Source organism: Euleptes europaea, chromosome 7 (genome assembly GCF_029931775.1).
Source record: "Euleptes europaea isolate rEulEur1 chromosome 7, rEulEur1.hap1, whole genome shotgun sequence".
Lineage (NCBI taxonomy): Eukaryota > Metazoa > Chordata > Lepidosauria > Squamata > Sphaerodactylidae > Euleptes > Euleptes europaea.
This window is the reverse complement of record NC_079318.1, coordinates 44,899,543-44,924,541: the sequence shown is the minus strand read 5'-3', so window position 1 is coordinate 44,924,541 and position 24,999 is coordinate 44,899,543. Positions and strand designations below refer to the sequence as shown.

General features: G+C 45.1%; 1 protein-coding gene across 1 annotated transcript; it reads left to right on the top strand.

The window, feature by feature from the left end:
• The first annotated feature begins 1,134 nt into the window (after window positions 1-1,134).
• On the top strand, window positions 1,135-24,783 carry PSEN2 (presenilin 2). The gene is made up of 12 exons (XM_056852725.1): window positions 1,135-1,162; window positions 8,585-8,780; window positions 8,986-9,218; window positions 10,327-10,468; window positions 14,989-15,056; window positions 16,496-16,716; window positions 17,693-17,791; window positions 19,167-19,244; window positions 19,681-19,683; window positions 21,176-21,289; window positions 22,589-22,707; window positions 24,428-24,783. The coding sequence occupies exons 2-12, from the start codon at window positions 8,637-8,639 to the stop codon at window positions 24,581-24,583; spliced, it is 1,377 nt and encodes a 458-aa protein (XP_056708703.1). The 5' UTR covers window positions 1,135-1,162; window positions 8,585-8,636; the 3' UTR covers window positions 24,584-24,783.
• Window positions 24,784-24,999: the final 216 nt, after the last annotated feature.

Genomic DNA, 24,999 nt, shown 5'->3' with positions numbered 1-24,999 from the left:
TTAGAGCAGGATCCATCTTGAAACACAAAACATGGTGTTTGCTCCCCATGCTCTGGGCTTGCCTTGTGGGGGCTGGGACTTGTTCACAGTGTTACACACACAGTACACACATTCAGGCTGGAAGTGAGGGGCGCACCAGTGAAAATGCAGGGGCTGGCAACACAGCCTCTCAGCCTAACCTACCTCCGAGGATAACAAAACACAGTCCTAAACAAGTCTGCTCAGAATCCTACTCTGTCCAATGGGGCACTGACACTCCTGGGGTATCCTAAATGCCACTGTACTTAATTGTGGCATAAACAGTTACCAGGGATGAAACTGGAAAAAACTGGGTGTGTGTATGCTGCTTTGAACTATTTGGAGGGAGAGGGATTAAAATATAATTAATAAGCGTTTAGTATTGCTGTGTAGCTCATCCCACCGCTTTAAAAGCAATATCCCACAAACCAATTTATTATCATCCTCGAAGCTATAATTTGATGTAAAAAAATCTTTAAAGGAAAGTTACTTAAATTTCAACACATGCACGCCGTCAATGCAGCATGAGCGGAACAGGATTTGGGAAAGTTAATTCCTAGAGATTTGGGGACAGAGCCTGGGAAGTGCCCAGTTTGAGTCAGGAACCGGGGGTGCAAGGCCATAGATTTCACTCTCCAAAGCTCTCATTTCTCCCAGGGGAACTGATTTCTGTAGTCTGGAGATCCGTTGTAATCCCCGGAGATCTTCAGACCCCGCCTGGAAATTGCCAATCCTAGTTCATGGACTTCTCCAGTCCGGATCCATAGACCTTCCCGGCCTGCCTCTAGCAACCGGCTTCCAGTCCCTTTTTCCTGCAACGCACCGCTCGGACCGGAGAGAGGACACCCAGAGCCCGCCGGCTCCCCATTGGCGGCCCATCTCCCCGCCCACCTCCTCAATTGGCCGGAGAACGCAAGAAGACGGCGATCTGAGTGTGACAGCCCGTTCGGCCAATCGGGAGGAAGCTTAATCCCAAACCAACGTTCCGAAGGAGAACGCGCCGGAGCCAATGAGGGGCGGAGGGCTGCCGGGGTTTAAAGGGTGGTTGGTAAACAAGCCCTGAAACTCGTGCTTTCTCGAGTTGGGGCGGATGCGGCAGCATCACTCCGAGGGCGCCTGGTGGGACCGCGCCGGACACAGCCTGGTAAGAAGCTCTCGTTCTCCTGCCGGCTTCCTGGGTCGGGGGGATCTTAATTCCCGGCAGCTGCATCGGTGGGAAGGGGTGCAGGCAGCCAATCCAGGCCGTGCAAGGAGAAGCCTCGGTGGGGGAAAGGGTTGCCTCCGCGTGAAGGCTCCCCCTTCTGTGAGCAGGGCGCGTCTCGAGCGCACGGATCCGTCTCTGGGCCTATCTTGGGGGAGTGGGTAATGCCGGAAGCTAAGGCTTCCTCTTTTTGGAAATGATGCTCTGGTCAGCTAGCTGCCTCTGTAATAGAGGGCCTCTCCTCGCAGTATGAGCTTGGAAACAGGGCCGGTGCCAGTCTTTTTTTAGGCAAGGCTAACTACTTGTGCCCCCCATTGCTAACCAGTTTTCAAAAACAGATGTCTTGTAGAAAGAATAAAAGCCTGATGCATTCCTACAAAACTTTTTATATGGCATTATAATTAATTATATTCCATAGCATTGTTGTGGTACTTACCTTACAATAAAAAAATATATAAATTGTCAGTTGCATTTTTTTCAAGAAACTAATCTGTTTAAAACTGTGCCCTTCAGGCCAGTTCTACGCCCCTCTGAGGTCTGCACCCTAGGTGACCGCCTAGTTCACCTGATGGTAGCACCGGCCCTGCTTGGAAAGGCTGTCAACTTAGCTCTTGCTGCCGAAAGGACATTTGGGCACTTCCGTGAACAGTTTTTTTAATGTTTTATAGCTGATGAAGCGGAAAATGCGTTGCGGGCTGCTGGTTTATTCCACTGTTGCACGAAACGTGTGCACTATGCAGTGGAAAGGAAATTGTGATGTAGAGCCTGCTATGGGATCTTGGGGCAGTTTAAATGTGAACTTAACTTTCGTCTTCCTGTGACAGCCACATTTTCCCGGCTGTAGGTTCCTGGCGTTTAAATGGCCTGTTTGGGAAGTGTGATTGGCTGTGGCTTGTGTCCATGTGTATGATCATATTACACTCTGCTGTTGTGTGGTCTACATGCTAACTGTTTTGCAGAGATGTCACCCCCCCCTTCCGAGCTTGTAACGTGTAATCTAGACGCAGAAGTTGATGAAAGAGACTCGTGTACAAAATACAGATTTTGGTTTGTATCAAAATACAAGTTATGTGATTGCAAGTAATGATCAGTAATTACATGGTATACTCTGGTACCCAGGGATATAACGTACCAGTGGAAAACTCCTGGGACCTGTTGGTGTTTTGCCCCAAGTCATAATATATTTTATTCCATATTGGGATTTTGTAACGCTTTACATTTGTAGTGCAATAACACACCTGACTTTATAGTAAGAGTGATCATTTTAATTTCAGTATATTTGATAGCAAGCTGAAGCTAAACAGGTTTAGTGCTTCTTGTTACTGATTGGCTTCCCCTTCCTTCTCAGCAATGAAATAAGGATTTAAATGTATGCCTGGCACCTCAGACCTACTGACCTTAGTGAAACCCACAAGTATCTTTAGTCTCTGCTCTCTAAAGCTTTTTGTGGGATTATCTAACCTGGCACCCCTTACAAAGTAAGCAGGGTTCCTTGTTAGCTGGTGTTGCCCACCGTCCCAGGTGGGTGTCCAGCCAGGCCGTAGTGATGAAAGTGACTAGATCTAGTCTGAGATGAAGGTTCAGGTATGGGAACAGTCTTTAAAGACTATCAAAGTTATCCCAAATGGACAGTGTCCTTGCTGTGATGTTAAACTATGTGAGCAGAGCTTTTAAAATGAGGGCAGGCCTGTGTAGGAGCCCTGCCTTCTGCCTTAAAGGGAAGCTGCTTCTTAATCCTGAGTGTGAGGGAACAATCCGCAAGTAGCTCACTAATGAGGACAGCCAATCAGTTCAGAGTTACTGTTTTCTTTATTAAAAGGGCATGGCCAAACATGGTGGAAATGATCCTGGGGTGGGCTAGATGTAAGACCAATGGCACCTGTGAGGTTTTGTTTCCCTGTTGAGTCACTGGTGGGAAATGGCCCTTCAAAAAGCTCGATATAGTCCTGTATGGAGAGTGAGATGGTGGTGTGCATGTTGTATATCATAGTTGAACCTGTGGAGAGGTGAGTGCCAGTGCAGGCTGAAGAAGAGTTGGTTTTTGTATGCCGACTTTCTCTACCACTTAAGGGAGACTCAAACCGGCTTACAATCACCTTCCCTTTCCCTCCCTGCAACAGACACCCTGTGAGGTAGGTGGGGCTGAGAGAGTGTGACTTGCCCAAGGTCACCCAGCTGGCTTCGTGTGTAGGAGTGGGGAAACAAATCCAGTTCACCAGATTAGCCTCCACCACTCATGTGGAGGAGTGGGGAATCAAATCCACTCCAAACCACAGCTCTTAACCACTACACCACGCTGGCTGAAGCCCCCTACACCTCTGGATTTCAAAGACTGCGAGCAATTTGTGAAGGGGCCAGATGGTATCTAGTTCTATAATAACCACAGTGTGGAGATGCCTTAAGCATAGGACACAACCGAGGCACTTCCGTGTTACGGCAGAATGTTGGGTACTTTCAGACAGAGGATTAGGTGGACTGAACTGATGTGCTTGGACTCCCATGGGACTGTGCTAGTCCCCATGCAGATTTCTGCTACTACAACAGAGTAGAATAATAAACCAATGTTGCATAACATTACACATCTGTGCTCTCCAGCAAGTTTTTGCTGAGGCACTTTTCCCCTTGCCTCTGTGTCTTTTAATGCTGAATACAGATAGCAGTTCCTTGAAAGAACTGATAGCTGTTTGAAAGAGTTCTCCCTGGGGTCAACAGCCTTTGCAGAGTTGGTATTGTTTCAAAATCCTGCAAAACCTGTTTGACCAAAGACAGCATCAGGACAAATATGTTGTTGTTTTTTTAATCACAAGAAACAAAGCCTCCTTCCAGTCATGTTTAATTATCTTAAAGCTATTCCAGCACAAGTGTATACAGAGCTCTTGTTGCCAAGCTTGATACATTGCTTGGCACAATTAATATGTTGTGTGTCAAGCTTCATTCTTTCATCCTCTATTAGTTTTGCTTTTTCGTTTTTGCCTTTCAAATTTTGTAGTGGTTCTTTGCTGAGAAAAGGCCTGCCTGTGTATTGGGGTGGGGGGTTATACATAAAACATAAATGACAGATTTCTGCAGGGAAAGAAAGTTACTTTTTTGTACACAGCTTTTCCCTCTGTTTTTTTTCCCTGTTTAAAGTATGTGTGCACCCTGCTATCATGGTCTTTGGAGAGCCAGCGTGGTGGTGTGCTTAAGGTGTCAGACCAGGATCTTGGAAACCCAGGTTCGAATCCCCACTCTGCCATGGACATTTGATGGGTGACCTTGGGCCAGTCACACACTCTCAGCCTCGACCCTGGCAAAGTATTTGGATGGGAGACCTCCAAGGAATACCAGGGGCCTGACACGGAGGCAGGCAGTGGCAAATCACCTCTGAACATTTTTTGTCTTGAAAACCCTACGGGGGCCCCATAAGTCAGCTGTGACTTGACAGCAAAAAAAAAAAAAAAGTATAACTTTACTTTAAAGACAGAATATTGAGGAAATAGTGATCTGATGGCAAATATATCCATCTTAAAGGAAGCAGAGTAAGAGCTGGCTTTATCAACTAAAGGGGAAACAAGATTAGGGGAAACAAGATTATTGCAATCTAGAACAAATAAATGGAAACATCCAAGCAAGATACTTATCTGAACTTAGAATAGACTCCAGGTCTCTTGACTTTCAGGAGCTTTTTAACTTTGAGGCCCCTTGGGGAGTTACCCAAAGTAATAATTAGGCTAAACAAAATATGCGGGGAAAGCATTCAGAAGCTTCAGGAAAGACATCTTGACATTTACTGCATCTAGGACAGCCCCAGGGCATGTGTTGACATCATTCCCCTGCATCAAAGCACCTCAGCAGTAGCATGTGATATGTTCCAAACATAATTGCAGATATTTCCAAGAGGCAGATGTGTTCCCAGATCAATTTGGGGATTGGCCTTGATGCCAGATGTGTTAGGAGCCCATGGAAGGGGCGAGAGAAGCCTGGATGCTGCTCCATCTCATGACTCCCTGGTCATCTCTAACCCCAATCTATGGTCTCTTGCAGGCAGCTGTAGCTAAATGCACCCACTCAACATCATACTCCTTCTCCTTTTTATTTCCCTGAAAGAATATGTTGGGGAGGTGCTTCATTGCAATTACTGCACACCTAGAAGCAGTAGGGGCACTGCTGCCCAACCAGGGAATCAACGGAAGTGAGCATGAGCTGGTTTCCAGGCAATTATCTCTCTGCAGTGTCTCCTCTGCCCTTTCTGCTTCCTGGAGAGAAGCATCAGCAGCAAGCTTAATTAAAGAAAGCAAGAGCATCTGCAATGGAGGAGATCACTGTGGAGCGCAGGGGCCACATCCTGGCAACAGCAGGATTTCCTGAATTGCTGTCCATATTATCCATCCATTAGTGCTGGAGCTGATGCATCTGCACAATGTCTCTGTGACAGGTACTCCATATAATATTGGCGGAGTGGCCTTCAGGCAGGAATTGGACTTTCTTCTCTTTCAGATGAATTGTATACCCTGATGCATCTGGTCCCACTCACTCTTCCGCTGGAGCAATAGGGTGTGAGCAGAGGTGACTGACAGAAGTATACAACATGGCTTCTCTCTTATCCCCTGCAAACCTCAAACAAACAATCACTTGTCCTCAGCCTCCATTGAGGCCAAGATCTATTGCAATAATCCTAGTGTGTGGAGGGGCGTGCGTGTGGCTGCGACTGGCTCAAACTGCTTGATTGGGAGGCTAAACAAAAGTTTCTGACTGTCTCTATGCAGAGAGTACTTTTTCATAAGGATTAAACCGTTTTTAATTTGAAATCTTGTTTGTCCACCTCAGGTTCTCAATGGAGTTTATGTATGTCTGTAAGGGGAGTGGGGGAGAGATCTTCTTGCTTTGCTGAGGGAAACCAGAAACACTTTGGAATGTGACTGTCCGGTGTCCTGCTTCAGATCAAATATAAAGCTGCACAACTTCGTTTTGTGCGTCCCTCTTCTGGATGCCTTCTGCTCTGCAAGCGATTGCCCTGGAGAGAAACGAGACAGCTGACGTGGCTGTTATTTAAGTTTCCTTTAAAATGCCTCCTTTTCTCAAAAGGGTGTTTGTCCTCAGCCTGATTTTACACCCCTTCACTCACACTTGCAAAACACCTTGCCTTACGGTCATCCAAAGTCATCCCTTTTCCTACAGTCACGATTGTCAATGTGCGGGCAGGTTATAACTGATATTTTGCTGTTACTTCGTTGTATTACATGAGAAACAAATCCCTTCTACGCTGTGCTTGCAGCACATACCCCTGTTCCAGAAAACCAGTCAACGGTCTAGTTCAGCCCTCTTATGTGCTTTTCTTTAAGGTAATGAAGCATTTTATTTCTTTTTTTAATTTCATAACTAAAAAAAATACAAACAAATAAATAAAAGAAAACAGACAATACAATACATACACACAGTCTAAAATATGCAAAAACAAGCTTTAACTGGGTGAACATATACAGTTTTATTTCCCTCTTGCCATCTTCCCTTTATAACATTGAATTTACTGCTTTTTATTCAATCCTTCACTCTCTTGGTATTCCTTTAAATTTTCATAGTAAAACTGACCGTTATTAAATCATTCTAACTGTTTATAATCTTATATGAACTTATTTATATTTACTAGTTTTTATTATGTACTTTTCCTCTACAGCATCATAATGAAACATTTTCATTTCTAGTTATACATAATTTACAATACAATTTTTTTTCGAATTCTTCGGTGGATCTTTTATAATTTCCAGGTTTTTTTAATTCTTTGGTGGATCTTTTATTCACATAGTCAGCTTGCAAGCATTTTATTGCTCAGCTGCTTTTTTTTGTCTCAAAACACAATTCTATGACAATCTCTAGCGCATTCATAACTTCTCAGAAGGGACCCAGATGGTCCTTCATAGGGTCACCTTTGAGAAGCCGTGCATTAGGTGCAGCCTTTGGGGCAACAGTGGGGAGCAGGTAGGGGAAAACCGACATTAGAAGAAGTGAGGCATCTGGAAATGGTTATTACAGAAAACTAGAAGGTGCAAAAGTAATGATGATGGTGGGCCCATACCAGGCTCTCGGGGAGAATGAGCCATCTTTACCGGTTTCCATGATTGTTACTCGTTTCCATTTTACTATCCAGGCTGGCTTTGTTCAGGTAACTGAGAGGTATAAATGGTGCTACTGGTAGATAGAGAAGCAGGCTAGAGTGCTCTGCAGCAAAGGCTTAAATAGAGTAAGGGAATCTTAACTGGCCAAGAGCTGTTATCCTTTCCTTTTACCTTTCCTTTTATCCCTTAGAAGCTCCTTGATCAATTGATCTTGAGCAGCATATATCTAGTGTTGGAGGGATATAAGGATTGAAACAAATCTTGCCACTGACAATGTAGCCTTGGGGTCCCTGTCGCTTAGTAAAAAAGGCATGTCCGTCACAGAGGCATTGGATTTGTATATTAAAAGGGGGGAAATATAGCGCGATTGAAGTTCCTCGTAAAAGCGGCCTTCCAAAAGGGCATGAGCTAATGAGTCAATAGAGCCAGAAGAGCAAGGGCAGATCCTGTCTGAGTATGGTATATTCAGAATTCTGCCCTGCATTACCATAGAAGGGTTAGCATTCAATCTAGCCAAGCAAAAAGCTCTACAGAGACGAGGAGTTGTCAGATAATATGTATAGGTGGGCAGACCACGTGGAGGGGGTATTCCGAAGAAAGAGCTGTTATGGTTCAGGAAGTCTATCAGACATTGGTTCAGATTACCACTGGTGTTAGGTTAGGCATGGAAAGCCAGGGACAAACACCAGGGAGCTGGGCCTGGAAAGGATGCTGCACCAGCAGCTACTGCTTCTTTCTTGTACTCCTGCCTGCCAACCCGTTGTCTTACAGTGCTGTAGATTAGGCTCTGTCCACTGCCAAGTGAAAAACGCCACAACTGTTCTCACCCGTTCTGCACTGTTTGGTTGGCAATCAGGCCTTGAATCCAGGCGAGTGCTTTGTAGCTTCGAGATGGCTGGTCATTATTTCTCACAGGATCTCAGCCAGGGATATGGAGGACACCGTGTCTTGGAGCTGGTGAGGAGCCAATTGAGGTCTGTTCTGCTGCCCTCTGGGACCTCGTGTGTGATGACTCTTGCCTGCTGGTGCTTGCCAAACCAAATAAATCTCGTATTTTGCTACTGAGTGGTAACTTCTGAAGCTGTCTTGATTTAATCTTCCTCTCAGTACAGTTCCAGAGCAACATGCTAGATGTGAATACTGCCAATTGTAGCGTCTCTGCGGCATGTTGAATGTGATGACTGGAAACCGAGTTTGGTATTGTTAGTTGTAGGTGTGTCACTGTTTAACTATTTCTTATCTTCTCTCCCCTTCTCTCACTCGCTGCTGTAAGGTGTTTGTGGTCTTTGATGTAGCCTCACAAGCTTTTCTGTGAGGGAGGGAGCATGATCACCTTCATGAACAACTCTGATAGCGAGGAGGAAACCTGCAATGAGAGGACATCCCTGATGTCAGCTGAGAGCCCCCTTGTACCTTCTTACCACGATGGCGTGCAAGCCCCCGAAACGGCCGAAACTCACACACACAAGGTAGGTCTGCCCTGTTTCTGGAAAGAAGCGGCCGTTGAGAAAATGCTGATCCAGTTCACTGTGGTGGGAAGGTCCTCTTACGGAGATATTCTTGAATGACTCCTATGGAAGAGCGGAAACATGGGCTGGGGAGCACCTCTTGGGAGGGTGGCTTTGGCTTGGAAGCTGCCAGCGAACGAATCCCTATTGTATGTTCTCCTTGCAGAAACGGCGCACTGGCAGCAATCACAGCTCGAACAAAGCTGCAGATGGCAACGTGTCTGACTCAGAAAGAGCTCCAGCAGGACAAATTGCCCTGGATAATGAAGAGGAAGAGCTGACCTTAAAATATGGAGCGAAACATGTCATCATGCTGTTTGTGCCGGTCACGCTGTGCATGGTTGTAGTTGTCGCGACCATAAAGTCGGTGCGTTTCTATACCGAAAAGAATGGACAGCTGTAAGTAATCCTTGACAAACACGTAACGTGCTGAATCAGATATGTGATGTTCTGTGTCTTTGGTGCTGTAACCCCCTTCCCCCTTACAAAAACGCTTCTTGAATTTGATGCTGCTGTATTTGGGAAAGTTAGGGGGAACTTTGAGACGGGATCTTGAAGGGGCTGGATGTAGCTTTTGCTGAACAACATTAGCAGATTAAATTGACAAAAATGTGGAGCTGTTTAGGTAGAAGGGTGCATGTGTACTTTGACTTCAGTTATGAAGGGTGCGAGGATAAGAGAGTGTCCTGAAAGAGGTGCTGTGTAAAACTTCTCATTATTAACGGTGTGAATCCATACTACCTGTAGGAAGGCTTGTCAAGGCTTGTTTTAATGAGGTGCACGGTTTGTGTGAGAAACCTGAGAGTGGCTTCCAAACAATGATGAATCATGGAATATTCCACCTTCTGTAACGCTGAAGGTCAACTTCCGGTACTTCCATTTTGAATGTGTCAGTGAGACTCAGTCTTTAACGAAGTGACATGGCTGCAGGGTTTTCCATGCCATCGGCAAGTAGGGTCTTAGGGTTTCAGGAAGATACCCAGCAACTGGCTATATGCTGTTGCGATGACTGTTGCCGTTATAATGGTGATGTAGAGGGGATGAGAGTTGGTGATTGGTGCCGCTCTGATAAGATGGAGACGTGGGTGGAGTAGGAGGGTAGCAAGATGGAGGTGGGTTTGTGGTGGCTGTGGGTGTGGAAAGAGTGAGAAGTCAACTTACCTTCTTGGGTATCCCATACTAAAGGTCAAAGGAAGACAGACAGATGTGGCCCTGAAACGGAAAATACAAATGCCTCTTCCACCCCTTTCTAGTGGTAAAAACATAATAGCAAATAACTAAATTGGCAATCTGACGCATTTTAACGGTATCCCAAAGGTCTGGTGCCAGTGGAGGGCTGCTTCTGTTAGTGTCAGTTTTGAGCTTGGCGATACTATTATCCCGATTACCTTCCTGTTTTGGCCTGGGATGTTGGGTTCAGTATAATTGCTGCTCCGTCGTGCGATTTAATGGGCTAAGTGTGTCAGTGCAACCCACCTTTTATAGAGATGTTGTGGCTCTCTTCCAGGATTTATACCCCGTTTACTGAAGACACACCCTATGTAGGCCAACGTCTCTTGAACTCTGTGTTGAACACCATCATCATGATCAGTGTGATAGTAGTAATGACCATCTTCTTGGTTTTGTTGTATAAATACCGGTGCTACAAGGTAAGGTTGATGAATAGATTGACTAGGCCTCTCAACTGACAAATATTTTTAATTGATTGGCCTTGGTCTTATAACTTGTTTTTTTTTTAAGTAAGAGATGAAATGTACATGGTGTGTGCCATAGGGTTCCGTAACTCATTAAGGGTAAAGACCGGTATAACTCTTGTCAGAGTGGGTCTTTGCAGGCTGCCTAGGGTTGCCAGGTCCCTCTTTGCCACTGGCAGGAGATTTTTGGGGTGGAGCCTTAGGAGGGCGGGGTTTGGAGAGGGGAGGGACTTCAATGCCATAGAGTCCAATTGCCAAAGCGGCCATTTTCTCCAGTTGAACTGATCTCTGTTGGCTAGAGATCAGTTGTAATGGCAGGAGATCTCCAGCTATTACCTGGAGGTTGGCAACCCTAAGGCTGCCTTATGCACATACATACATGCATACTTATGCACATACATACATATTCTGTTAGTATGAATCAAATGCTGGTGCAGCCGTCTGTCTTGCTTCTTGCATCATGCTTCATATGGCCTGTGCATTATATCCTCTAATGTTAAAGTAGATAATGCAATCAGCATGATGGGGGCAGGCCCAAGAAAGAGGGAAATTTTAGCATACCTTGGCAACTCCCAGGTGTGCAGAAAAAAACCCTGCCTTTATGCTCTCAAGATAGACAGACCCTCCAAAATAAGGAGAAAGCATGCATATACTCTCTTCATGCTGCCATGGAATCCTGTCAAGATGAAGTTAATGCACAGGCTCAAGCTCAGACTTTGCCGATAGCTATTCAGCTGAAGGGACAGTTTACAGATTACTTACCATTAGTTACAGGAGGGATTGGGTGAAATGGAAGCGTGTGGGCGATGTCATGAGCTCTAGTCAATAGATGCTCTCCACAACCAACTTTTTCCCAAGTTCAAGCTGAAGTTCTGTTTTTTCAAAGCTTTCCCTGGGGTAGAAAAGATATGTTTGAACTAAGCGTGTTGCTTGTCCTTTCAGAGAGCCCTTGCTGCTCTTAAAACATTGTCTGCCTTCACCCTAAAAATTATTTGTGCTACTTCCAAAATTCTGTTGTAATATCATTATGTAATTGCTGTGCTGAGGTTCCAAATTAATGTGTGCTGATTGTTGAACCAGATTTACTTCCACAGACAAGATTTTTTGACTCCAAATGTCATTGTTCTGCCCTGTTTCCCTTTTTGGCTATAGCTCTGAACGAGAAGGTTGCACGTGGTATGCGATTTATACAGTACCCAAATTCCTCTTTCAACAACTTGGAAATGGCTTCTTGGAGCTTTTCAAAATGGAAAGAATGATAACCTGGTGATTAGGAGGCAAAATGCCAGCTCTGCATCTTCTTTTGCATAGACCACGGTGGCAAGGAACAGGGTACAAAATGGCTGTTGTTGAAAGCAGTAACGTCAACATTCAGCATGATGAAAGTACAGTTGGCCTTTTACATCTAATTTTGTTTTTGGGTGGGTGTCCTCAAATTTTAAATAATCCAAATTTGGGTCAATAAGAAAGCTGTTTCCGTGGGATTGCATTGATGCAAAATTCTGTAAGGGCTACTCTCCTTCCCTTCCCAAATGGAAGCGAACTTGCTGACAAAACAAACCTCTCTTTATTCCAAAATAGGTCAAGAGATTTTATTATACTGAGGCATGAAATTGTTCTTAAACAAGCTGACGCAACCTAGCAATATATTGAGCTGCACACAGCCCATCAGTCTTATATGGTAGAGCGGTGCAGAGGTGTGATATCACTATCAGTCTCAGGCTGCAAAACTGGAGTCCTGCCGTGTGGCTTTGTCTAGATGGGAATGATCACAATTTCTGGTGCCTTATAGATAACCATTGGCAGTTTCCTATTAATACCATGGAGAAGTTGTAGGGTTTGTGGCTCTTAGGCTGACTTCTGAAAAAACCCCATGCCAAATTTGATTTTTAAGAGGAAGATCATGAGACCTTGTTATTGCTTGTTAGTTGCCGAATCTGTATGACCTCCCGGGAACATTCCAAGGAATTTTAACAAATAGAAGATGTCCTAAGATTTAATCAAGGGGTTGGAAGAAATGCTTGGTGATAACGTATTTTCTTTCAATAACACATAGCGAAATGCAGGCCTTAGCTAAACTTTGGTTTAAATTGTAACCTAGCGAGGGTTGTATAGTTGAATAATAAGATTAATAGTACAATCCTAAACAGAGTTCTAAATCCATTGAAGTCCGTGGGTTTAGAAAGGTATAACTTTGCTTACATATTGCACTGTAAAGCTTGAGTCCTGTGTATGCTTACTTAGGTGCAAGAGCTATTCAGATTAGTGGAAATTACTTCCAAGTAAACATAAATCGGGTCAGACGAAAAGACAGTCGAACAAGGCTCTAGCGATTAAGTTAGCTACTGATGGTCTGGCCGAGAACATACTGAGTAAGTGAGGGGCAGGGCTTGAAAGAGAGAACTGAGGAAATGTGTCTAAGCTGTAGGAATAGGGAACTAAAAGATATATCTGCAGGCCATGGGTGGGAAAGTCTGAAGAGGAGCATTAGTGTTGCACCTGATTTATGCAAGGCTATTCACGGTTTTCTGGACAAAACATATTAAGCAGTATCAATAGGAAAATGTAACAAGGCTGCTGAAAAGAAAACAAAGATGGCTGTCTTTCTCCTTGCAAAAATATTGATACTTTTTATACTGATCACTTGTGCCTTTAAGATTTTATAATTGTTATAATCAGCACATGTAAACAATCTGCCATGATGGTTTAGGCCAGAAAGATGGACAATCTGTGTTATGAATTCTGATTCTGGCACGCTGGAGCCTTGCTGTGATCGCACAATAATTTGCCAACCATGTTTTGTCCAGACACTTTCTTCTCTTGTGCCCTGCTCATCTTATCTCCCAGAGCAGAGAATATTCCGTGATACTTGGTTGAAATTGTGTAGCTTCCTTTTGTTTCATTGCTTTAGCCATGGCAGCCTTTGAAGTCAGATGGCAGGTCTTGGAAAGAGAAGGAATTGAAGAATCAAGTAGTATTTTGATTCAAGTAGAATCAAAGCCTGAAACCATACCAGTGTAATAATCTGTGGCATTCTCTGTACCTCTGTTTAACCATCCCCTTACTTTAGAAAGGCAAAGGACAACAAACCAAGAAACATCTTTCTTGATGTTTTTAAGTGGACGCAGTAAATGCCAATCAACTTGAAGGAGCCAGTTGTGAAATCTCTCCTGAAGCAGCCATCCCTGGATCCAAATTAAATATAAACCAGTAGCCAGTGTCTGTTTTTTGAGCAAGGTGTTGGAGCAAATGGTGGTCATTCAATCCCAGGCAGTTCCTGGATGGATTACCTAAACCTGTTTCAATTTGGTTTCCAGCCTCATTTTGAGATTAAAATGGTCATCACCCTTGTAAAGGTCACCAGTCAGGACAACCAAAGCAAAGGGAGTAAATCTCTGGTTCTTTTTGGATTTTGCATTGGCTTTTGATACCATTGACCATGGTATCCTTCTGGAGTGGATAGTTGAGATTGCCTTTGGGGAGGCACCACACTCAAGCAATTCTATTCCTGTCTAGCTGATCAGTGCCAGAAGGTGGAGGTTTGGTCTTCTGAAACTTGTGTTTTGAGGTCCTGTAGCTCTGTCCCCTGTGCTTTTCAACACCCACATAAAACTGCTGAGAGATCAGCCAGGGGTTTGGAGTGAGGAACCATATATATGCTGATGACATTAAACTCTACAAGCCTGTGGGTGTCCTGAATGAATGCTGGACGTGAATGACTAATGAGCGGGATGAAGGCTGATTCCTAATCCCCCTTCAGCTCCACCATTGAACACCCCAGTCTTGTCTGGGTTGGGCTTCAGTTTATCAATCTGGTTTGGGTGGAATTGCACTCCTGCATCCTGTTTGAGCTCTGACTAGAGAGGATGGCTCAGATGTCCTCTGTGACCTGCCTGTAGCACCATTTTCCAACTTTGGATGGTCTCCTAGCAGTGGCCTCCTCTTGAGGCATGGCCACATTTATCCATACTCTGATCAGATCCAAACTAGGTTACGGTCGGGAACAGTTTTTGTAGTCTGCCCTGGAACTCCAGATAGTACAGAATGTAACAGCAAAATTATTAACAGGCATAAACTATATAGAACACGTAATGCCAGTTTTGAAAGAACTGTAGTGGCTGCCAGTTGGTTTCTGGGCGCAGTTCAAAACTAGCATTTTAAGTTCCAGGTGCCAGGAAAATACTTTCTGTTCTATAGACTTTGTATTAATTGTTCTTTCTGTCTTGTTTTAGTTGGCCTGTGCTTAAATGGTCTTAGGGCATTTTTGAAAGGAAAGGATTCTACCAAAGTTGTTCATTGCACCTTTTATTCTACTACTTTATTCTGCTGTTTTGTTTACTTCTTTGTGGTGATTATTGAGGCCTTATTACATTTTTAAATATTTTGGTGCCATATTTTATGGGAAACAAGCCTAATAAGAAACCTAAATATAATAAATAAATGGTCCTCACCAAGAATATTCTTCCTTTGAACAGTTCATTCATGGCTGGCTGATTCTCTCGTCTCTGATGCTCCTGTTCTTGTTCACCTACATCTATCTTGGGTAAGTGAGATTCACTGATGCTTATTAGTTTTAACAATCCTTTATTCAAGGAACTGTCAGACTTTGTAATCATGAGTGTCCGTAAGCTTTTGCCCCCAGGCTTAACAAAGCGTTTAGAAGACAAGGGGGCATTCATTAGTCTTCTTTTTTTGCTTTCTCTTAATCATATAAATTATTACTTTCCTTGCATTAGTGATACACTGTTTAAAATCTGCATGAATAATTAATACCATCACAAGGGGCAAGTAACCCAAGCAATGTAATATATTTTATGAAACAACCATTTATACGTAATCATAGATTTTCCTATCTGGTAATCAGGATTTCCCACAAAGCTGTGACTGGTTTTCCTCCTAAATAGATTGAGGGGACAGAATAATGTCTCAGAAGTAAACATGGTTTACATGCAGAAAGTCCTCCATTGAATCACTTGGTTGGATCTCGCTGATCACTTCTGCTAATGGACATGAGGGGCAGTAAAGACTGAGCACATATTTGTGATAAAACTGATTTAAAGTGGCTTTTGCCTCCACAAAATGGGGAAGAGCTTGCTTATCTATCCACAAAATGGGGAAGAGCTTGCTTGTCTAAAAGTACCTTTAACAGCCAGGGAAGGATGGAGAGGTGAGGCATAAACTTCCACCTCAATTTTTCCGGGTATCTTTATTGTGTCTAGGGTAGCATGGCAACCTCCCCACACCCCTCACAGGTAATAGAATGGTGGGTTATGCGGACACAGGACTGCCAGTGAAAATGGCTTCCTTGTGTTGTGTGCTCTTCCCACCTCCAATTTAGTAGCTGTGTTCATGTTACAGTGGACATGTCATGCACATGTGTGCACCTGTTTGTAAGAAAGAGCCAATGTGTGTTCACTTTACAAATGAAACGGGAGGCCAGTGCCCGGATAAATGTGGTGTTTAATTCACACATTCAGCTGTACAGGTGTTGACTGTCACTCAATGCATATATAAACATCAAGTATAGTTTGTATACATGTTCACTGTAACTTGCAAACAGGGCTAGTATCAAAATATTGTCGAAGGCTTTCACTGTCAGAGTTCATTGGTTCTTGTAGGTTATCCGGGCTGTGTGACCGTGGTCTTGGTATGTTCTTTCCTGACGTTTCGCCAGCAGCTGTGGCAGGCATCTTCAGAGGAGTAACACTGAAGGACAGTGTCTCTCTCCTTCACAAGAGAGACACTGTCCTTCAGTGTTACTCCTCTGAAGATGCCTGCCACAGCTGCTGGCGAAACGTCAGGAAAGAACATACCAAGACCACGGTCACACAGCCCAGATAACCTACAAGAACCAAGGGCTAGTATCATTTACACTGTGTTATGCCGTATCATTGTGCATTTCTCTCCACATAATTGGCTGCTACTGTGGTGACTTCTTCATGAGATTCTTGGCTAATCTTCTTTTTGATTCGTGTTCCATAGTGAAGTGCTGAAGACCTATAATGTGGCTATGGATTACCCTACCCTGTTCTTCATCATTTGGAATTTCGGAGCTGTGGGGATGATTTGCATCCACTGGAAGGGGCCCTTGCAGCTCCAGCAAGCCTATCTCATCATGATCAGCGCCTTGATGGCCTTGGTTTTCATTAAATACCTGCCGGAATGGTCAGCCTGGGTCATTCTAGGAGCCATCTCTGTTTATGGTATGTCTGCAATTGAAGAGCTCTTGGAGTGATTTCTCCTCATCCTTCTTATGGCATTTCTTTAGTGAAGGCAGAGAAGGTACCCTGAGCTAGCCCAAACGAATGTTTGCACCAACCATATTGCACACAGTCTATTTGTATTGGTACGTTTTTTATAACATAACTGAGAAAGCATTACTGTTTTTGGTTCCACATTAGAGTCCATTTCAGATCTTCAGCATGTGTTGGGGAGGAGGAATGGAGCACTCTTGCACCAATGCCATCCACAGTTAGAGTTGCTAACCTCAAGGCAGGATCTGGAGATCTCCCAGTATTACTGCTGATCTCCAGACTACAGAGATCAGTTCCCCTGGAGAAAATGGCCACTTTTGAGGGCCATTATGGCATTATATCCTGCTGAGGTCTGTCTCTTTCCCAAAAGCCTTCCCTTCCCCAGGCTGTACCCTACATCTCCAGGAATTTCCCAACCCGGAGTTGGCAACCCTATCCACAGTTCCTTTCCCTGATAGGTGCCCTTGCTCTACTTCCTGCCTTCTTCCCACAAAAACGAGTTAATGTTTTAAAAGGTGCATGAATTTTATGTAATTAGTGCAAGACGTATATTGCTCCTCTTCCCTTACAGTCGGCATGTCTGGAGGGTGGGAAGCTGAATTTGCTGGAGGGTGAAAGTATAAATACTGACATTTGCTCTCTCATATTTAAAAAATGGAATCCAGATCTGTTGCCTGAGTGGGTGGTCTTGTTCTACCTAAGGATGGGGCTGGCTTTAAACCTTTTACGTATGTAGCTGCCTATCTGATCGAGTAGGAACAGTTCACCCGAGCAGGCAAGAAGTCCCCTACGTTACAGGGGTCTTTATAAAATGTCTTACTTGTATGTACATTTTTAAACATTCTGGGAAGGACAGCCTACTAGAAGATGGTACAGAAAGAATGCAAAATACTTATGAACGTCTTTTCTTTTTCTTTCTCCCCAGACTTGATGGCTGTTTTGTGTCCAAAAGGACCACTTAGAATGTTGGTGGAAACCGCACAAGAGAGAAATGAGCCGATATTTCCTGCGCTTATTTATTCCTGTGAGTAAAACAGGAAGTTCCTCTGTGTGAGTTGTATCCCCTCACCCCAGTAGCTGATCAATCTGATATAACACTACAAAATAAGAAAAAATGGATGTCAGAAAGGTATACTTTCCCTGACGAAGTCTTTGGGTATTTGACAGCTGCAGATAGACGCTGTTTAGCTGAGCCAAAAACTGGTCTCTCACTAGTTGAAAAATCAGTATTCTGCAAAATGGCAAAGGGTACCACAATCGTTTTCTCAGAAGTTCCCAAGCTCAGCTGTCTCTTCAAAAGGAGTTATACATCTGGTACGGGAACTTCTGCAAAGTCCTTTGGTTTGTTGGAAACCACAGAAAGAAACAGTTACCCTGTCTTGGGGTTTTTGCGAGGCCTTCTCCTGCTTCTAGTATGGGGCAGGAGGTCCTCTGGAAAAGAAGGTTGGCTGTCTCGCTCGTGCAACATACCAGACATATCTGCGCTAGTCTGGTACTCTGTTCCCTGCCTGTCCTGCATATAGATGGGAGGCCAGTGTAGATAGAGTTCTGGGAATGCGGGGTGTGTGTGGAAGCAAGTTCACTCTGCACATGTTTTCTCCTTGAGGTAGTGTAGGCAGAGAGGAAGATCCCCACCTCATTCTCGTGTAAGAGCGGCTTTATTTTAGCTTCTCCATGACACTGTTCTGTAAGCTACTGAATACAGGAACCACATTGGGGAGGTGAAGACTGGGAGAGGCTGTGAAGGAAGAAGAAAAGAACCGCATTAATGCACTGCATGACCAGTAGATTTGTTTTCCCTCTTGAGATAACTTCTTTGTTAATAAAGAAGCCTAAATGGAAGGCTTCAGTTTTACCGAAAAAGGAGAGAAGATGCTGTTTAAAAGCCCATTCAATTTGCCTCCTAAGAGCTGCTTGGTACTGATTTTCAGAATGTGTAGCAGATAATCCACCCACCCCATCTGCCTTCATTCCTGTGCATCCCCCCCCCCCCATCAATAGTTTAGGACCTCTTTGCAACCCTCCATAAACAAACAGGCTTCTACAAGAACGGATGCACGAGTATGTGTGTACCTGTTGGGGAGGGGGCACACATTTATACATAATGAAAAATCATAATCATGTCAAAATTATGGAGACTTTGTCTTGGAGAACTTTAATAAACGATATATTGGACAGATATTTTGATGGGTATTTTCTGTTACATAAAATGTAGAATCTCAAGTGCATCTGATAAGTGTACATAGATATTTGTGGTGGTCATTCCCCCCCCCCCCCCCCGATGTTTAGAAAGCCAAGAAAAATGATAATGGACTTGTTTGATGATGCTGTCTACACTTCGAACAGTTCCTGCATCCTAGTTGTTCAAGTCACTGATCAGAGTCATTTCTCCTCTACAGCTGCTATGATGTGGACAGTAGGAATGGCAAAACAAGATCTGGCACATAGGGGGCCTGCTGAGCAGACGTGGGATCCAGGTGACCTGTGTTCCTTTAACAAAGAAATGTTGTGCCTTGAAAGTGTTCTGAAGTGTGTGGCCTTCTGAAACTATCCGTTTGCTAGGGGGATTCTGTTAACTTGTTTGGGAGGACGTCTCCTGTACAAGATGCCTTAAAATTAACAGGAATTGTGTAAGATGTGCTAAGCTCTGCTCAAACTATGGATTACATTTGCTGGGAAGTACTGGGGCTGCTTTTTTTAGGAGTAGAATGACAGAGATAAAGAGTTCTTCCCTCTTCCCTCACAGCTATCTTCCCACCAAAACGAAACTCTATTTATTTACTTCATTTATTTATAGTCCACCTTTCTCACCGAGGCTAGAGGCAGTTTACAGCTTAAAAACCAGTGCATTAAGATGAGTGTCAGGCATACAACCCACAGAATTGGAAGCATTAAAAACACAAGATAACACAGACAGTATGATCCCAATCGACTGTTATCCCTAGAAACTGCTCTAAAGTACCTGCACCCATTAGCAACTCTCTGCTAATTGATTTTTTTTTCTTTTTAAGATACATCTAGGGAAAATATTTTGAGGATTCTACCAAGGATTGTTTTGGCAGAGGGTTAAGGCTTCAGATAATCCTCCCTTGGGGAAGATGACACCAAATTATTTAGGGTGTTTTTAACAAAATTGGACTGTGAAGAGCTCCAAAAGGATCTCTCCAAACTGGAGGGATGGGCATTAAAGTGGCAAATGAGATTCAATGTGAGCAAGTGCAAAGGGTGCATAATGGGGCAAAAAATCCCAACTTCACATATACACTGATGGGATCTAGGCTGGCAGCGACAGACCAAGAAAGGGATCTTGGGGTGGTAGTGGATAGCTCGATGAAGATGTCAACCCAGTGTGCGGCTGCTGTGAAAAAGGCAAATTCCATGGTGGCCATAATTAGACAAGGAATAGAGAATAAAACTGCTGATATCATTCTGCCCTTGTACGAATCTATGGTGAGACAACACTTGGAATACTGTGTACAGTTCTGGTCACCACATCTAAAACAGGATATTTCAGAGCTTGAGAAGGTGCAGAAAAAGCAACCAAAATGATCAGGGGACTAGAGCAACTGCCCTATGAGGAACGGTTAAAACACTTAAGGCTGTTTAACTTGGAAAGAAGGCGGTTAAGGGGAGACATGATAGAGGTCTATAAAATTGTGCATGGTATGGAGAGAGTGGACAGGGAGAGGCTCTTCTCCCTCTCTCATAATACTAGAACGCAGGGTCATCTGCTGAAGCTGGAGGGTGAGAGATTCAAAACCGATAAAAGGAGGTATTTCTTCATACAACACATAGTTAAATTGTGGAACTGCCTGCCCCAGGCTGTAGTGATGGCTGCCAACTTGGAGGGCTTTAAGAGGGGAGTGGACATGTTCATGGAGGAGAGTGCTATTCATGGCTACTGGTAAAAATGGATAGTAGTCATGATGCATACCTATTCTCTCCAGGATCAGATTAGCATGCATATTAGGTGCTTTGGAACACAGGCAGGATAAAGCTGCTGCAGCTGTTTTGTTTGTGGGCTTCCTAGAGGCACCTGGTTGGCCATTGGTGAACAGACTACTGGACTTGATGGACCTTTGTCTGATCCAGCATTGGCCTTTCTTATGTTCTTAAGAATCACACCTTTTGGCTCATCCTGGGCAGAGAATGGAACTGTGGGCACATGGGGGGGGGGTGTTAAGGAAGGACCCAGTGTAGGTTATTTTATGAGTTCTGCACAGGACAAAGCACCAGGAAAGTGGATCGATATTGAAGCACAGCTCTCTTAGAGAGAGAAGAGATGAGGGTTTGAGGAAGATTTCCTCCTCTGGAAAAGACCCTCTTTTTTTAAGCAGTAAATTAAGGTGCAAATATTGAATGACCTTGAGTGGTTTTTGTCTTCTTCTCACCACCCACCATGCTGAAGCGCGAGAAAATCATGCGAGTTCTTCATACCCTGATCCTGAAATTCCAGAAATGGGAAACTCAACGGCAAACCATCCAGTCGCTTCTTCCTCAGAAGAAACCGAGGAGGAAGAAAGTAAGTGAAGCCTTTTAATGTTCATTTGCAGCTGGTGTTCTCTTCTATAGAGCAGGGGTCTTAAACAGAGAGCTGAAGGGAGTGTGTTCTAATGGTCCTCTTGCTGGATGGATGCTGTTCGCTGGTCCAGGCTCCATGGCATCGGATGGTAGTTGTACAAGATACATCAAGCTCTGCTGCTTATCTTTCATCCTTTCCTCCGAAGCCATCATCCCATCCTGCTGTCAGGCATTTCTGCTGAGCCTGATTGGTTCAAGTTGTGTAGTCAAGTGTCAGTGTTAAAATGCAGTGCCTGTCCTGTGTGTGCCTGTCCTGTGGCATGGGTCGGCTTCTGTGTACGGTCTGTTCCAGAATGGTTTATTGACTTCTGTTTTGCTTCTGGCTCCATCCCATTCCCTCACTTCCCTAGCCAGATATGTTAACACAGGATGTTTGATCCCCCCCACCTCAAGGTTCCTGAAATTCCATTTGCACTGTCTTTGGTTGGGTGACCAAACTAGATGCTGAAGTGGTGACTTGTAAAAGGGGACTCCCATCAAGACAAGGGCTCCCTGGCCTAAAAGTATCCGGCTGTCCTGAGCCAGGGCCTTTTTGGGTCTGGCCCAGGCCTGGTGGAACACTCTTGTCAAGTGAAGCCCGGGACCTGTGGGACCTGAAACAATTCCGTAGGGCCTGTAAGATTGACATGTGCCGCCAGGCCTGGTTGAGGACAGCGACAGTTTCCATCTTGCTGGCCTCCCCCCTCCATTCTCCCCTCTTCCTTCCCTTCCTTTCCTCTTTATTATTTACCTGTACTATTTATGTAGTTCCCATCCCTTCCCTACTGAGAGTATTTATTGGTTTTTTCCCCCTCGTTATTCCCTCGGAATGGGTCCCCACCAATGTTTCGGAATATAGTTTTAGGGCGTCTTGGAAATTTTTATGTGGTTTTAAATTGTATACTGTTGGATTTTTAATTGTATTAATATGATGTGAGCCACTCTGAGACTGACTGGAACTTGAGAAAGGGTGGCATACAAGCCAAATAAACAAACAAACTTCTCCTGAGCAATGTTCCATTTTGTGTACTCGCACAGACTTTGAGTTGTCTCACCGCCCCCCATCTGCCAGTTCCACCCTCTGACTTGTCTCTTTCACAGTCTTTGTGACCTGGAGGACTGCCTCTCCTGAGATGAGCTTGCATGCCGGCATAGAGCTGCCCTACTTGCTGTGCCCCCTGTTCTGCTGGTGCAGTCATCTATGGCTCTGTGTATGTGTGTGTTGATGTTAAACTTCAGGTTTTTTTATGTCTTTCAACAGGAGGTGTCAAGTTAGGCCTTGGAGACTTCATATTCTACAGCGTCCTTGTGGGCAAAGCAGCGGCCACTGCTAGCGGTGACTGGAATACGACTCTGGCTTGCTTCGTAGCCATCCTCATAGTAAGCAGGACCGTAAAATCTATATGTTACGTACTGATGTGTCGCCAGAGTGGTGGTAATGTTTAGAGCAGCGCTCTCCAGTATGGCGCCAGCCCACGCTTTGCCCGGTGCCCTCTTCCTTCTTACCCAAAGCATCTCCTCTCCTAATCAAAGGCCCAGTGCTGCCTTTCCTCAACATTACAGCAGGGGGCACTTCAAAGGAACCCAGGAGGCATTTATCAGCATGTCTGCAGGGAGCGCCTGCTTGGAGCCACCTCCATCAGAGGAGGACAGTTGGCTTGGAACCTTCTGGCGCTTCATGAATGGCACCAGCCACCACGGCCGCCACTTTGTGGCACGCTGTGCTCCTCACAGCAGCCAGCTTCTGGGGGCACCCTTTAGTTCTTAAAAAAAAAAAAAAAAAAAACTCACACAGGATCCAACAAGGTTGGGCCCCCCAGATTAGATTGTGGAACTAGGACTGGTGACCTGGGTTCAATCCCCAGTAAGCCCTGGAACTCATTGGGTGACCTTGGTCCAGTCACAGCCCCTCGGCCCCACCTACCTCACAGGATTCGAGTGAGGGTAAAGGGGAAGTGGGGACAGATTTGCTGCTATAAGCTCCTTTGAGGAAGTGCAAGCTAAAAATGTACCAGAAGCAGGTGGCCAGTGATTGTGACATCCCCAGAAGAGGGCTGGAAGAAGAATGCAGGCAGATGGCAGACAAGGAAGCTGGCAGGTTTGGAAGGCAGGGAGGCAGGCAAAGATTGATGGACCTGGAGAAGCTCCTGGAATGATGCCTGACAAAGCCTCCTCCTGTCCTACCCCCATGTCCTTTTCCTATCCAGTTCCTCTTAATGCCACTGTTTTGGAGCAGGTGTTTTTTCCAGCTAGTCTTGTGTTTAGAACAGGGATGGGGAACCTCAGGCCCAGGGGCCGTATGCAGCCCCCGAGGACATTTTTTGTGTCCCTTGGGCGCTCCGGGGCCCTGCCGCAGAGGCGTGGCACAGGGCGGCGCTCCCCGAGGGTGTTCATGGGGCTGCGGCTTACAGGGGTACTGCGGCGCCCTTTGGACCTCCTCTCGCCGACTGTCGGCTGTTGGTCGGCGAGAGGAGAGGGGAGGGACGCTTCCCCCAAGGCTGCCCCCTACAGCCGCAGTGTGCAGGAACGCCGCAGCACATTGTAAGCCCCTCTCGCTGCCTGTCAGCTGTTGAGCAGCGGGGGGGAGGGAAGAGGCTGGCGGCTCCCGGCGGCAGAGCATGCACGCGGGAGCCAATCGGGCTTCGGGGGTGCCTTTTGTGGACTGTGGGGGGGAGGGCATGGAGACTGGGGCCCGGCGTGGGGCCGGCGTGCACGGGTGTGTGTGGGGGGAAGGCTTTTCTCTCTTCCTCTTTTTTTGTCACTCTTTCTCCTTTCTCTCCCTCTCTTTCTGTCTTTTTGTTTGTCTGTAGTGTCTTAAGCATGTAACCTGCCTGTGTTCACCATTACTAGTCTCACCTGCCTGTAGGCAGTCAGTCCTTTAATCTGTCTTTTTGCTCCTAATAAAGTATTACTGCTTCAGAGCTACCTGCCTGGATGAGTTTGCTTATGGGATGCTAATGACAGACGCCTGATGCTGACAGCAGGGTGGAATTTGGTTCCATATGCATGCAGTATGCGCAACTTAGTATTTATACATTGTTTTATCTTTAAGGAAACTCTGCAGGAATCCAGGCTGTGACCACTTTCCTTTTCCTTGCAGGGCTTATGTTTAACTCTTTTATTGCTGGCTGTGTTCAAGAAAGCGTTACCCGCCCTTCCTATCTCCATCACCTTTGGGCTGATCTTCTACTTCTCAACAGACAACCTTGTGCGACCTTTCATGGACACGCTTGCTTCTCATCAGTTGTATATTTAAAAATGGAGAGGAGGAGGAAGAGATGCTGAAGGGATCCTCCTCAGAAAAATCTTGCTGTGCAACCGGACAATCTTGAATGGATGAAATTCCTGCGGGTTTTACACTTAGTGCCATATACTTTTTTCAGGAAGTTTTAAAGAGCAAATATGTGAGCCTCGCTGAAACTTGACAGCCAGGCCTTTCAAATGCCAGTGCTGAAACCTCTCCTTACAGCCTGATCCTAGAGCTGTTTACTTAGAATTGAGTCCCCCCCCCCCAGTTCAGTAGGGCTTGCTCCCAAGTCAGTGTGCTCAGGATTGAAGACCTGAGCATCTTGATGTTCTTGGGTGGTACCTGGCTTTTTAAGTTGACGTCAGAGTAGAACAGGAAAAGGTTTTGATGAGGGTATCTCTGGCAGCATACAGACAGCATCCCAG

Coding starts and splice junctions, on each gene's coding strand:
- PSEN2 (XM_056852725.1), top strand. CDS start 8,637: ATGATCACCTTCATGAACAACTCTGATAGCGAGGAGGAAACCTGCAAT. Junction 10,469..14,988: donor ATAAATACCGGTGCTACAAG/GTAAGGTTGATG, acceptor TCCTTTGAACAG/TTCATTCATGGCTGGCTGAT. Junction 16,717..17,692: donor AGGAGCCATCTCTGTTTATG/GTATGTCTGCAA, acceptor CTTTCTCCCCAG/ACTTGATGGCTGTTTTGTGT.